The 15,880-nt window shown below is 45.4% G+C and overlaps 1 protein-coding gene across 1 annotated transcript in view; it reads right to left on the reverse strand.

Moving 5' to 3' along the window:
- Positions 1-15,880, reverse strand: part of BAZ1A (bromodomain adjacent to zinc finger domain 1A) — a 134,177-nt gene that overhangs the window by 23,787 nt on the left and 94,510 nt on the right. The window contains exons 20-22 of the mRNA XM_077464706.1: positions 9,002-9,144; positions 4,405-4,553; positions 1,501-1,593 (exon numbers count right to left, since the gene is read on the reverse strand). Of these exons, the coding sequence (XP_077320832.1) occupies positions 1,501-1,593; positions 4,405-4,553; positions 9,002-9,144 (385 nt within the window). The remainder of the gene's footprint in view (positions 1-1,500; positions 1,594-4,404; positions 4,554-9,001; positions 9,145-15,880) is intronic.

Here is a 15,880-nt window from a genome sequence, read left to right on the forward strand (position 1 = left end):
GGAAAATTTGAATAATGAAAATGAATACTTTTGATGCTCAGTATCCCTTCCATGGAGTACCAGGCATCAGAATTATCAGGAGGGAATAACCTCAAAGTTGGGCCATTATACAAGTCTAGTCAGCTTGGTCAAGAATAGGCAAAAGGCCTTGCCTTCTTTTTTCACACTCAGAAGAATATGTGGGGGCGGGCAGTACTAGACTGAACTAATCTAGGGACTAGAATGCACTGAGATGAACAGTAGCGTGAAAGGTGGTGAAAATTCATCCCCCTTACATTCTGCAAATGGAAGTTTACTAGGCAGTTCAGCCTGCTATGTGTGAAGGGGGTGGAGAGGCAGAAGAGTATTTACAGGTGTTAGCAGCTGCCGGTTTCAGAGGTAGTGATAACCTTTGGAATAGATCATAAACTGACAGAAAATGGTGCTTCAGGCTGGGTTCACATATGAATACGCAGCGGCTCACAGCAGGAGTCAAGTACATCCTCCATTCACCGTTTCAGGTCTGATTTCAGCCAAAATTATTGCCCGCATTCAGACCAGAAATGGAACAAAACAATCTCCTATTGCAAATTGGTTGCAGGAAAACCGCATCCAATTCGCACTAGTGTGAACCCAGCCTTAGTCAGGCATGCTGCGCAACTGTAAGGTAAGCCTGAACCAGGGGGATGGAGCACTGTTATTAGAAAACCTTGCTCTGGAACAAGGGGACTGCTATCAACCTGCGAAGGTAGCTACATTTTCCCCTAGGGCCTGCAGTGGAATCTCTACTTCTTGTCCTATGTGCTCCCGTGTGCCTGTAGTCCGCCATTGTTATACAAAACTCTTCCCCTGCGGGGTACTCAAGGAGGAGGCTGCAGAATGGGGAGGGGGTCAGCATGCCCATTATGATGGAATTGCAATAACCTAGGTGCCAGATGAATTCCTGTGGCTGTGTCTCTGTGGTATCAGGCAAGACAAATGATCAGCTTGTGTCATCAACAGAAATAGGGGTTGGAAGAATGCAGTCAGGAGTCTTATGAGCACTACATAACTTGCCAGAGAGGAACTCCTGGTAGTGAGGTGGAAGAAAAGTCTGCAAATTTTAAATAGGTAAATATCACAACATTACATATTCCATCACCATGGTCAAACCACCAAAGAGGTCTTCAAGGTCTGGGTGCCATTGGGATGGACCACTGCCTTGGTCCTATACTGCAGTAAACTCACTCATTGTACCACATACCAAGGCGAGTGGTTCCAGGGCCCAAAGCAAGCATTACAGGCTAAACACTCCTATTGTGGGGTCCAGGTATGGCTCCCAAGGTGTACATGGGGGGGCAGTTTCCAGGGAAGCTTTTTTCTGATGACTTTTGTGCTGCTACCCTGTCTCTCGCTAGTGTATACAAACAGATAGACCTTTATTGGTTAGGTTGATTTTACTGTGAATATCTTAAAAGGACTTAAGCCCAACTGCCGTGTAAACATGCTGATAAATGGGCAGGCAATGAAACAGTCACATACCATCTTTTTCACTAGTTTGATCATCTTCTTTCTTTTTCCTCTCTTCCTTCTTTTTCTTGTCCGATTTTGAGTTTTTAGTATCTTCTGCATCCCCTATTAAAAATAACAAGATGGAATAAGAGTGGAAAGTTTTTAGATTAGCTGGAGATGGGGGAGGGGATTATGAACGCTCCTTTAAAAGCCATGAAACAGAATCAGACTGTCCTTCAAAAAACGTAATGTAGGGGTTAACAGCAATGACAAAGTTGTTTCACACAGTCAAAAAAAAAAAAAAAAAAAAACTAGTCCAGGATTCTTGCAAATTAAACATACTGCATTTCTTTGTCAGGTCATTTGTCCTGACACCTAAGCATTTCTCTCAGGCCATCATACATGGTAATTCTTAGGCATGTTTTACAGATAGATCCCCACAAATAGAACTTTCTTTTGCTATTTGATCACCTCTATGGTTTTTATTTTTTGCGCTATAAAGAAAAAAAAAAAAAAAAGCGACAATTTTGAAAAAAATTCATTATTTTTACTTTTTGCTATAATAAATATCCCCTAAAAATAAATAAAAAAAAACGTTTTTCCCTCAGTTTAGGCCGATACGTATTCTACATATTTTTTGGGGAAAAAAAATAAAATAAATCGCAATAAGTGTTTATTGATTGGTTTGCGCAAAAGTTATAGCGTCTACAAAATAGGGTATAGTTTTATGGTATTTTTATGGCATTTTTTTTTTTTTTTAAATAGTAAGGGCGTCGATCATCGATTTTTATCGTGACTGCGACATTATTGTGGACACATCGGACAATTTTGACACATTTTTGGCACCATTGGCATTAATACGGCGATCAAGGCTATAAAATTGCATTGACTACTGTAAAAATGGCACTGGCAGTGAAGGGGTCAACGTTCAGGTCAAACGTACATGAAATATCTGGTGGGACGTTTGTGCCAAGGTATTTTAATGCCGTGGTAGTGCATTTAAAGTGAAAATTCGTTTGCATGTCAAGTAAAGTATGGGGAGGAACGGCAACGCCCATAGCCTCTGACTTGGAGAAGTTTATCTTTAAATGGGAGATTGTCCCTTAAGTTTTGAATTCTTGGAGGTGGTTTGGTAAAGAGATCTTAGGATTTGTTAGAGAAAATAACAGATCATCAGCATACGCTGATATCTTTCCAGTGTGAGTTACCCAGTTGAAGTCATGTTATGTCTGGATTCAGTCTTATTGTGCAAAGAAAAGGCTCTAGGGATAAGGCAAAGAGGAGGGGGGGTAGGGGGCAACCCTGTCTAGTTCCATTTCCGATGGAGAAAGGGGCCGAGAGAACTCAGTTTGCTTTGACCTGGGCTGAAGGGTTTGAATATATGTTGCCTACCCACCTCATCATCTTGTCTCCCAGCCCTATGTGTCAGAGAACTGAAAGCATAAAGTTCCAGTTCACCTGATCGAAAGCCTTTTCGGCATCAATGCCCACATATATGCTGGGGACTTTGGTAGTGTTTGCTACGTGAAGGAGATTGAGTACCTTTATAGTATTATCCCTAGCCTCTGGGTATGAATCCGACCTGGTCAAGGTGTATTAGGGCCTGGAGGTGTTGCGCTAGTCTTGTGACTAAAATTTTTGAAAACAGCTTCAAGTCCGTATTCAAAAGAGAGATGGGCCTGTAACTCCCGCATAGGCCTGGGTCCTTCCCCTCTTTATGTATCAGGGATATGTGGGCTCTCAGGGTGTCTCTGGGAAAACTAACATCTTACCGCAATGCACTGAAAAAATTTACCAGATGGGGGTCTAGGGTTGGGAGGAAGGTCTTGTAGTATTGGGCAGTGTATCCGTCTGGGCCCGGGGCTTTACCTAATTTCATGGAACCCATAGCCACTTGTAGTTTCTCTATGGTAACCAGTTCCTCTAGTAATTCTTAGGTCTTTGTGGGGAGTGATGGAAGTTGGGAGTTCGTGATATACCTCTCTATGTCTTCCTGCTTAGAGCCGGAGTTCAGCAGGTTGTAGAGCTCAGAGTAAAAGTCACAGAACCACTTTGAAATTGGCGTTGGGGTTGTAGCTTTCTGGCCGTTGGGGCATGTTATCTGGGGAATGTAGAGCATGGATTTTTTTTTTTCTTTGACCGAACTGACTAAGTGTTTCCCACACTTATTATCCAACTCGTACGACATTTTGCGGCAGAATTGTAGCGCCACCTTGGCCTTGTAATGTAGCAAGTTGGAAAGCAAGTTCACGAGTTACTCGTTCCGTTTTCTTTTGATACGCGCCCTATGTTTAATAAGGACCCCTCGGAGGGCACATTTGTGGGCTTCTCATACTACCCTAGGGTCGCAGCCTTGCGTGTCATTTTCCTGGAAATAAAGATCTAGCTCTTTAGTCACATCTGCTAATACTTCAGGTATCTTGAGGAGGCTCTCGTTCAGATGCCAAAATAGGGATCTGGGCAAGGGTGTCTCGGAGAGGATATATGTAAGGGAGATGGGGGCATGGTCAGAAGTCGCACGGTTTCTAACCCGCAGCAATCTGAACCTAGGATAAAGATGTGTTGAATGTTGTTGGTATTATATGACCAAAAAATAGGCTTAGCTTGGCAGATACAATATATGATAACTGTCTGAACCCTATTAAAAAAAAAATAATAATAAATAAAGAAAAAAAAAAAAACACGCATGACCTGAAAAAGACCCCATAATGCAAAGATGTAAATGTTAAGGATGAGGTGTCAGTGGGCACTTTAAATAGTACTTATTGGTTAGCTTTTCACTATTTATTGTCACTACACTGGCAGTACTGATATGCAAGACATCACCAAATTGCAATACCACACAGTTATTAACAATAACTTTAAAATGTATTGCTATCTGCCATTGCAATATGCATTGCTAGCTGCCTGCTATTTTTGCCAAAACCCTCTTACCAAGTGGAGCCTTTAAGTACTTGCGTTCCACTCCTTGCTCTATCTGTAGTAATGCTCGGGCAAGATACTGTAATGAAGTAGCTACTGGTTGGGGGGTGCTGGCGTTTGTGGAAGGAACACTTGGCTCCTCATTTTTCACACCTTGTAACCTACAAGAAAAGATGTAAAACAATTATAAACAGATAAAAGTTGCTGATCAGACTTTGGGTTAGGCTATAACTTATTGCTATGTTGTCTGTAAGGAATTGGTCTATTGATATTTTGGTTGCACAAAACATCATACATTGGGCAGCACAGTGGTGTAGTGGTTAGCACTCTTGCCTAGCAGTAAGAAGGGTCGCTGGTTCGAATCCCAACCACGACACTACCTGCCTGGAGTTTGCACGTTCCCCTGTGCCTGCGTGGTTTAACTCTGGGTACTCTGGTTTCCTCCCACAATTCAAAGTCATGCACTCACTCAGGTTGAACTGGATGGACTGGTGTCTTTATTCAACCTTACTAACTATGAAACTATTAGTTTAAAGGAGTTGTAAAGTGAAGTTTTTTTTATCTTCTTACCGTGCATAAAAAGGACCCCCCCCCCCCACCATATCTCTGTCCGATTTCCACATGTCACCCTTAGGGACCTAAGGCAAGCAACAAAAAATGCCCACCCGCCTAGCTGCCACAAACTGAGGGGCCACCCCGCAGGACTCACCACCCTGACCCAGGTGCTGCGCTGCCGCCGTCCGCTCTCCCCTCTGCCTGCTTTCCACCATCAGGTGTCTTGTGTGACTGTTTTCACGCTGTTCCAGGATTAACAGCCGCCCACCGCTAGAGTGCAATAGAGACTGTCCCCCATGGTCACAAGAAAATGGCCACCGGCCACCTCAGGCAAAAGCGTCCAAAACGCCAGGAAAATAGCCACGGCTACAAGAAAATGGCCGCAGTTGCCGAGGCGACCATTCCCCTCACAGGGCGGCACACAGAAGCCCAAAAAAGCACCAACGAAGGGATAAAAACCAGCAGACCACCAACCACCCAGCGCAGCCAGAGACAACCCAGAGGACCCCTGGCTAGGTACATTATCCGCACCCCCTATGCCCAGTCACACAGTACCCCCTTAGAATGAGGAGGAGAGAAAGTGTCAGGGAGAGAAGTGAGAGAGACCCCCTAGTCGACCCCCCAGAGAATGCCCAGCTGCTCCATCCTGCCTACGTTCAGGAAGGTCCATGATGCTGGAAACCAGCAAAGTTGTCCCCCCACCCCAAATATGGGTGAAGACAGACCTTCATGCTGAAAGGGTTTTTTGTCTGCGGGACTGGAAAAGCCAGCTTTAGGCTTACCAGACCAAGATTGCTTGGAACCTCCCAGGAAAGACTTGAGATCCGCTTCCCTTGTCTGCAGCAGGAGACCAAAAGAATTTCTTATGGGCTGAGAAAGAAGGCCCATGTTTCCCTTTCTTACACTGTGGCAGGAAGTTACTCTTCCCTCCGTGACACCCTTAATGTCATCCAGGGTAGCTCCAAACAGGCGATCGCCTTGAAAGGACAGATCAACAAGAGCTTTTTTTAGAGGCTTGGTCTACAGACCAGTTTTTAAGCCACAGCATGTGTCTAATCACTACCGCTGAAACGGAAAGTTTGGACAGCAGGGGAGTCGCATCCAAAGATGCATCACATATAAACTGCAGCCCCTGGACCAACTGATTCTGCCAGAACATAAGCAGCAAGAACCTGCTCATTCCACAGACCTTGGTGCAAAAGCTTGGACCATTTGGTTAAAGTCAGACACCAGGGCCGTGGCCAGGACCGGTCACATTGCCGAACTTGCCACAGTAAACATGCTGCACGCCACAGACACCACTTTCCTATCAGCCAGGTCTTTAAAGGACAGGCATGGGGAATCTACTGGAATGATGGCTGCATTATTCAACCTGGAAACCGGAGGGTCCACTTTTTCAAAAGCAATTCCTCAAAAGGGGTAACTGACTTTAAAGCATTTAGGGACTACAAAAGGTTGCCCTCCACTCCTTATACACAAACTTGTCAAAATATGGCAGCAAAGGAAACACCTTAGCTGCACGAAGTGCCTTGTGTGTACCAAAAGGGACAGCCACGTCTGCCTCCTTGTAATGTACTCCCATGAGCTAATTAACCTCCCCTTCGCCCTACTTTCTTCTTTGTGTTTGGAACAAGCAGGGCATATTTAATGTGTGCACAGAGCACTACACATGACCGCAACAAACGCATAGTCCATAGCTACTAGTCCACCTGGGGAGCGAGCAGGACAGAGTGGCTACATTTCTACATACAGTGGGACCACGGAAAAAGAACACTGCCACCTTTTTACAGAAAGTGGGATCACAACAGAAAAAAAGGAATTTAGAGGAGGCTGAGAGCAAGAGTTGAGAATACATACTTCTATAGATTTTTTATAAGGCCAGAGATTAGGATCACGATTAGTGACAGTGCGTGTATAAAGTTAAAAACCAAGAGTGGCAGAGTTTGGATCAGTAGTCAACCACAATAGCTTGAAGCACTTCAGCATCCAGTACCTGTATGTACAATAAAACGCTGAGGTCTGAGCACAGCAAAAAGTATAGTGGCTAAATAAAATATCTTGTCTGTGTTATTGCACTGCTCACTGATCCATTACAGGGAAACGACCAACATGCAGTCAGATAGGATGCAGAGTCTGGCCTCATATTTAAAAAAATAAATAAATAAAACCTTTGACAATGTACAGTGCTCAGCATTAAATAACACCCTTACATCTAAATCAATATCTCAAACACGAGAACAATTTCCCAAATGTTGACAAAACTGAGTTTTATAGAACGTAGTTCATTACACGAAAGCAAGCTTAATATATTAATTGAAGATTACAAAAGCTTCAGTTTTAGTCAAATTATTTGATGCAAAAATGAATACATCTCACAAAAAAAATTACTACATCTACCATTTTTTTTAATGAGCTTCATGATTTGTAAGGACATCACCAAGTCTTCTAGGCATGTAATGAACAAGTTGGCAACACATTGCAACATCTTTTTCCATTCTCCAAGAACGACCCCTTTTATAGCCTGGAATGCTGGATGGAGAGTGATGCTCAACTGGTCTCTTCAAAAGTCCCCATAGGTGGTCGATTGGGTTCAGATCAGGAGACATGCTTGGCCACTGAATCACTTACACCCTTTACTTCAGAAATGCAACAGTGGTCTTAGATATGTGTTTTGGATCATTGTCACAATGACCAAGGGCATGAAATGGGAAGGGGTTTTCTTTAAGGAATGTCCTCTTATACTTAACTGTCTGCTGGACACCTGTTTAATAAATAATTAGACTCACCTGTAGTTGAATTCTTGTTAACAACAATTTTGTGGTCTTAAAATTTAGCTTTGCTGATAAGACTTTCATTGGGGGTGTATTCATTTTTGCAACAAGGTCTTGAATGAATTTGTTAGGAAAAATACTTTGTGTGCGCAATTTAACAAATATTGGTCGCAATCAAGCATTTGTGGGAGTATTTTTTAGTATAGTGTCCCATAGAAAAAGTTGAGTCTAAAAGAAAAGTAAAAGTTTTCTGACAAAATATGTTGGGGTGTACTCATTTATGCTGAGCACTGTAAATTTGGTATGCCCTCCATCAAATGAATAATACTTTTAGTTACTGTAGCACACACACCACTGGGCAGTGGCATGGAGAACCCATCAGAAATCTAGCCACACACAGACAACTGGAATACAGTTAAAAGATAAATGAAGACATCAAGCTGGCCGCCGCATCCTTAACAAATTACTACTCAGCTGCCAACATGAGGATAAGTGCTTCTTCCCCACAACCCTGGTGGGTGGTTTTGGCGTGGTCTGCGAGCAGGGTGCTTATTGAAATCTAGAAACCACCCCCTGCTGCACGACATATGTGAACCGGCTCCAGAGAAGGCTGCTGGTTCACATGTCATGCAAATCGTATGTGGTTCAAAACACAACGAATACGCGTATATGTGAATGGAGCCTAAAGATGCTGCAAATACAGAGAAATACCAGTTGATCCAAGCAGACCTCCTTAATACTTAGTTGACAACTTTGCTGCAGTGAAATCCTAAACAGCGTTGTTAGCTCTGCTAGAGTTCACTCCAATTTGACTACAGAACACCACCCCCTGTGCTCATCTTCATAATATAGGTCTGTCTTTTTAAGTGATAAAACATAGGGAAATGCCGGACGTATTATGAAAACAGTGGGTATACAGGTAGTGGTTCAACTAAATATTGACACAAGGGCTGTGATCCTCTTTCCAATTCAGTGATTCTGTCTGAATTTTTTATTTTTTTCCCCTGACATGTTGGTGTTACATCTTTCACTTGGATGTTATAAGTTGCACTGACTAAATACAGCTGGATAAAACAAAAACTGTGCGTCCGGCTGCTAAGCAAAAAAAAAATTGATTTTAAAAGGGCGATTCTTTTCTATACCCACTGTATGTTGCCCTGAGATAGACTATAGGGGTTGAATATAAAGTAGCATTACAGACAATTATGCAAAGCATAGATTCTATAGAAGTTACTAAAGGTTAATGTACAAATACACCAACAACCAAAAAGTATATAACTAACCCATCTTCAATGTTTTGATTGGCATCGACTTCCATCTCTTCCACACCATCTTCTACTTTCAGGGATTTGTCCTTCAGTTCATCATCTAAGAGTTCATAAGAACCTTTCTCCAGCGCTGCCCTCCACAACTGCCTGTCTGGCACCTGTACACAAGAATCAAGCAATCAATGACCAATGTATCTACCAAACAAAATTAAAGCACCACAGTCATATCAGCGCCAATCTAAAGAAGTTTTAACCACATCCTGCCCAAGGATGTCATATGACGTCCTGGACTTTCAGTGGGAATATCTGAATGATGACAGCAGCCACCGGCATCATTCAGATATCCTTGTTTTCAGCCGGCGATTCTGTGCACCATAATGATCATAGCGTCAGTTCCGCCGCTTTATCGTTCTTACAGGCAACGGGAGGGGATGTTCCCCCGACCCGCCGCCACCCGGTGCTTCTCCAGGCTCTCCCGTGCCATCGCGGATCATCTGGCACCAGATGACGATAGAGATTTCCAGTGACTAGATGGTCACCAGTAATCTCTCTGACCATCGGAGGCCCGGGCGCGACCTTATGACATCGCGCTCGGGTTCCTGGAAGTAAACAAAGCCGGGATCGCAGCTGTCAGCATGGGATCGGTGAAATTTTTTTCACGATCTCATGCTTTCCAGCCTGGAGGAGAGATGTGGGGTCTTATTGACCCCACATCTCTCCATAAAGAGGACCTGTCATGAATGATTCCTATTACAAGGGATGTTTACATTCCTTTGTAATAGGAATAAAAGTGATCAAATTTTTTTTTAAAAATAAAAAAATTAAAGTAAAATCTAAAATAAAAAATTTGTTTTTTTAAAATGCCCCTGTCCCCGGTAGATTTTTTAAGGGGATTGTGGAAGACCGAGGATTTGGACAAATAACCCTGAGGAGATGCATCACCTGGTTGGAAATCCTTTGTTTGGGCCATCGGAGCCCCTTTGAGCCTTTATGACACATTGCTATATGGTAGATGTGTCCAACTTATCCGATAAGAGCATCCACACCTTCCAGTTATAATCCAGTAGTCGGTTGCAAGATTTGCTGTGCTGTGGGTTGTTTGAAAACTTAAATCCCAAGATTCCAATTGATATCAGTGGACATTTATATAATCATCATCATTGGGACTCTAGTCACTGTTTTTTATATATTTGTATTTATTTTTCCTTAATTTTTTGTTTTGTTTTCACATACACTCATTTTTATATATAGGTGTATTTTAGCGCTGCACTTTTTGATATATTGTACTTTTGAACTTTGTTTGCGTGGTAGCAGCTTGGCTGTGTTCATTCACAGATTGTGTTCATCTATTTACTATATAATTTTTAAAGTTTGTTTCACTTACACTTGTAAGGTAGAGTGGCGTTTTCTCCTTTTTTTCACATATAAAAAAATTGGGCTAACTTTACTGTTTTGTTATTTTTTAAATCAAGAAACGTTCTCCCCCCCCATAAAAATGCATTTGAAAAATTGTTGCGCAAATACTGTGCGAGATAAAAAGTTTCAATGACCACCATTTTATTCCCTAGGGTGTCTGCTAAAATAATATATATATATGCCAGAATAGGCCCGGTATTGAAGTGGTTAAACCCTACACGTAATATATTGCAGATTATCGATTCTTAAGTGTGGTGGTTGCATTTGTTTTCTCTATTTTAAGCTTTATTTCTGCTTTATTTTCACAGGTTGGTCAGTAAGTCTACTTTCTCAGTCGAATCCTCATACGGAGAAACACGGTGGGTAGAGCTGTAGGATCTGACCTCACCACACACCAGCTGGATGGCTTTAGCCGTGGCTGTGAGTTCTTATCGTATACACATTTTTCTTGATGTCAGTTGCTTATCATTGGAATAAAGAAACCTTGATTTTAGTACTGCACCATGAAGTCTTCTTTCTACCATTCATAATACGCTCCACGAGCGATCTTACCCCGACAAGCGTCCCACGAAGCATACGGCAGCAGTTGGAGAGTTGCCTTTGAAGGAGAGGATTCAGATATCAGATGAACGCCGTCCCTGGCTGATCCCTCCTGTGTATGCCTATATGCTCTCTATAACCTGAGATCCAACAGATCTGATAAGCGGCCCTTTGGTCTTTAAAATCACTTCTTTGGCTGTTGCTTGACTGCCCTTTTGAAATGTGAGGTGAATACAGCAATTGTTACACCTTATGAAGAGTCCCATTCCAACATATTTATACAGATTGATCTGTTATGGACTATTCATTTTATTGCGGCACTATGTGTTTTTTTCATTCCAACACTTGTGGTTTTTATACATTAAATTTTTATTATTTTGGCTTCGCATTTAAATTTGTTACACATATTTAACTGAACATTCAGGTTTTCTATTTGCAGCACCACCGTCTCTCTTTTAAAGGTTTTTTTATCAATAGATATACTTAATTTTGTTTCACCACCTTTTACCAACACATATCCTTAAATACAAGTATATGCACATATGTTAGAGGGTTTAGCGTGGATATCCCACCATTAAAGTGGGGTACCCCCTAAAAAAAAAAAATTAAAAGTCAGCAGCTACAAATACTGCAGCTGCTGGCTTTTAATAATCGGACACTTACCTGTCCCGGGTTCCAGCGATGCGGGGGAACGAAGCCCCCCCCTCGCTCCCCGCTCCGCTCGCGGCGCCGTCATGCATACTGTGGGCACCCGGCTGTGGCTTCACAGCCGGGCACCCACTGCGCATGCGCGAGCGGCGCAGGGCGCCGTGATACGCCGTACAGTCACCTGGGACACGTGACAGGTCCCAGGTGAATGTGCGGCGCGAGGGGAAGTGATGTCACCAGCCCGGGCAATGAAGAAGGCAGACTACGAGGGACCCCCTAGCAACCGGTATTTAGAGGTGAGTAAAAATTTTTTTTTTTGCCAATTATTTTTTTTTGATTTTTTTTAAGATTTTTAAGTGGTTTTATTTTTTGGGGGGCAACTCCACTTATATATATATATATATATATATATATATATATATATTAATATATATATTAGTGATGCACCGAAATTTCGGCCGCCGAAACATATCGGCCGAAAATGCCCTTTTCGGCAATTTGCCGAAAGAGAAAAACGGCCGATAATGGAGCCGAAAATGGGGCTTGGCCTGGGTGGGGGCGGGGCTCCGCCCCCACCCCTGGTGACGCCCATCATGGGGGGTGTATAGCTCAGGAGAGCCGCCTCCGCCGCTTGTTTGATCACAGCGCCGGGAACATCACAGCTTTCATTTCAATAGCTGTGTGTTCCCGGCCGCGCGCCGTCACACGCAGCCCCTCCCCCTTGTCCGGGCACTTTGATAGACAGATCATCCGCAGGATTGGACGGATGATCTGTCTACCTAAGTGCCCGGACAAGGGGGAGGGGCTGCGTGTGACGTCGCGCGGCCGGGAACACACAGCTATTGAAATGAAAGCTGTGATGTTCCCGGCGCTGTGATCAAACAGGCTGCGGAGGCGGCTCTCTTCCCTGCACAGGCTGGCTGCAATATGGGGGACACGCTGGCTGCAATATGGGGGACACGCTGGCTGCAATATGGGGGACACGCTGGCTGCAATATGGGGGACACGCTGGCTGCAATATGGGGGACACGCTGGCTGCAATATGGGGGACACGCTGGCTGCAATATGGGGGACACGCTGGCTGCAATATGGGGGACACGCTGGCTGCAATATGGGGGACACGCTGGCTGCAATATGGGGGACACGCTGGCTGCAATATGGGGGACACGCTGGCTGCAATGGGGGATGCCTCCTGTACCATGTCCTCTGTCTCTGACCATCTCCTGTACCGTGTCCCCAGTCTCTGACCATCTCCTATACCGTGTCCCCAGTCTGACCACCTCCTGTACCATGCATGCAGTCTCTGACCACCTCCTGTACCATGCATGCAGTCTCTGACCACCTCCTGTACCATGTCGCCAGTCTCTGACCACCTCCTGTACCATGTCGCCAGTCTCTGACCACCTCCTGTACCATGTCGCCAGTCTCTGACCACCTCCTGTACCATGTCGCCAGTCTCTGACCACCTCCTGTACCATGTCGCCAGTCTCTGACCACCTCCTGTACCATGTCGCCAGTCTCTGACCACCTCCTGTACCATGTCGCCAGTCTCTGACCACCTCCTGTACCATGTCGCCAGTCTCTGACCACCTCCTGTACCATGTCGCCAGTCTCTGACCACCTCCTGTACCATGTCGCCAGTCTCTGACCACCTCCTGTACCATGTCGCCAGTCTCTGACCACCTCCTGTACCATGTCGCCAGTCTCTGACCACCTCCTGTACCTACCATGTCGCCAGTCTCTGACCACCTCCTGTACCTACCATGTCGCCAGTCTCTGACCACCTCCTGTACCTACCATGTCGCCAGTCTCTGACCACCTCCTGTACCTACCATGTCGCCAGTCTCTGACCACCTCCTGTACCTGCAGTCTCTGACTCACCTCCTGTACCTAACCATGTCGCCAGTCTCTGACCACCTCCCTGTACCTGACCATGTCGCCAGTCTCTGACCACCCTCCTGTACCTACCATGTCGCCAGTCTCTGACCACTCCTGTACCTACCATGTCGCCAGTCTCTGACCACCTCTGTACCTACCATGTCGCCAGTCTCTGACCCCTCCTGTACCTACCATGTCGCCAGTCTCTGACCACCTCCTGTACCTACCATGTCGCCAGTCTCTGACCACCTCTGTACCTACCATGTTCCCCAGTCTCTGACCACCTCCTGTACCATGTTCCCCAGTCTCTGACCACCTCCTGCACCATGTCGCCAGTCTCTGACCACCTCCTGCACCATGTCGCCAGTCTCTGACCACCTCCTGCATCTGCACCATGTCGCCAGTCTCTGACCACCTCCTGCACCATGTCGCCAGTCTCTGACCACCTCCCTGCACCCATGTCGCCAGTCTCTGACCACCTCCTGCACCATGTCGCCAGTCTCTGACCACCTCCTGCACCATGTCGCCAGTCTCTGACCACCTCCTGCACCATGTCACCAGTCTCTGACCACCTCCTGCACCATGTCGCCAGTCTCTGACCACCTCCTGCACCATGTCGCCAGTCTCTGACCACCTCCTGCACCATGTCGCCAGTCTCTGACCACCTCCTGCACCATGTCGCCAGTCTCTGACCACCTCCTGCACCATGTCCCCAGTCTCTGACCACCTCCTGCACCATGTCCCCAGTCTCTGACCACCTCCCTGCACCATGTCCCCAGTCTCTGACCACCTCCTGCACCATGTCCCCAGTCTCTGACCACCTCCTGCACCATGTCCCCAGTCTCTGACCACCTCCTGCACCATGTCCCCAGTCTCTGACCACCTCCTGCACCATGTCCCCAGTCTCTGACCACCTCCTGCACCATGTCCCAGTCTCTGACCACCTCCTGCACCATGTCCCCAGTCTCTGACCACCTCCTGCACCATGTCCCCAGTCTCTGACCACCTCCTGCACCATGTCCCCAGTCTCTGACCACCTCCTGCACCATGTCCCCAGTCTCTGACCACCTCCTGCACCATGTCCCCAGTCTCTGACCACCTCCTGCACCATGTCCCCAGTCTCTGACCACCTCCTGCACCATGTCCCCAGTCTCTGACCACCTCCTGCACCATGTCCCCAGTCTCTGACCACCTCCTGCACCATGTCCCCAGTCTCTGACCACCTCCTGCACCATGTCCCCAGTCTCTGACCACCTCCTGCACCATGTCCCCAGTCTCTGACCACCTCCTGCACCATGTCCCCAGTCTCTGACCACCTCCTGCACCATGTCCCCAGTCTCTGACCACCTCCTGCACCATGTCCCCAGTCTCTGACCACCTCCTGCACCATGTCCCCAGTCTCTGACCACCTCCTGCACCATGTCCCCAGTCTCTGACCACCTCCTGCACCATGTCCCCAGTCTCTGACCACCTCCTGCACCATGTCCCCAGTCTCTGACCACCTCCTGTATAAAAAATATTTTTTAAAAACAGTCATTTTCGGTATCGGTGCCGTTTCGGTATCGGTTTCGGTTTTCGGCCTAGTGTATTTTTCATTTTCGGTATCGGTTTCGGCACCAAAAAACCCATTCGGTGCATCCCTAATATATATATATATATATATATATATATATATATATATATATATATATATATATTATATATATATATATATATATATATATATATATATATATATATATATATATATATATAATTCGCATGCCATTGCCGGCAATTAACTGTTCATATCACCATGACTCATGTTGCAGCAATTATGAAAAAAGGTTCCTGCACTACTTTTTACCCATTTCAATAAATCAATAAAATCAGCACTGCAAATTGTACTGATGTGCGGTCTTGAAATTGCGCTGAAGTAGCGCGAGGTGAGGACTAGGGCTAAGACAGAATAGGTCTTTTTGATCAGATCAAGTAAAAGGGAAAAAGCCTAAAGAAAACATATGAAGCCACTACCCATCATGGGATTGGCGAGATGCAATATATACATTTTAAGTAAAGAGCCAACTAGTTACAACTGAATTTTCAATGCAGAGCTCAGTCTCCACAGCTGCCCACAGACATCAGAGAACAGCTGGCCAAACACCATATTATCTCTGGATGGCTGTAAATGCAGCCTAAACATGAATGCCCATAAGGCCCATGTCTTCACAGCAATACTATGAAGAAGTGATGAAAAGGAAGCAGCTGGAGCAGGCACAGCCAACACCAGGGAAACAACTATTCTATTTCCCTGACTTCTCTCAGTCATTTGGTCTTCTTGGTCTCTCATATCCACCCGGATGATAGTCATTCCTTGACTTTTGCCACCTATTTAAGAACCTCCTGGCCCACTGCCCATAAGTTTATACAGCC

The sequence above is a fragment of the Lithobates pipiens genome, unplaced genomic scaffold, assembly GCF_037356315.1.
Source record: "Lithobates pipiens isolate NorthernLeopardFrog02 unplaced genomic scaffold, aLitPip1_a1.2 Scaffold_30, whole genome shotgun sequence".
In the NCBI taxonomy this organism is placed as follows: domain Eukaryota; kingdom Metazoa; phylum Chordata; class Amphibia; order Anura; family Ranidae; genus Lithobates; species Lithobates pipiens.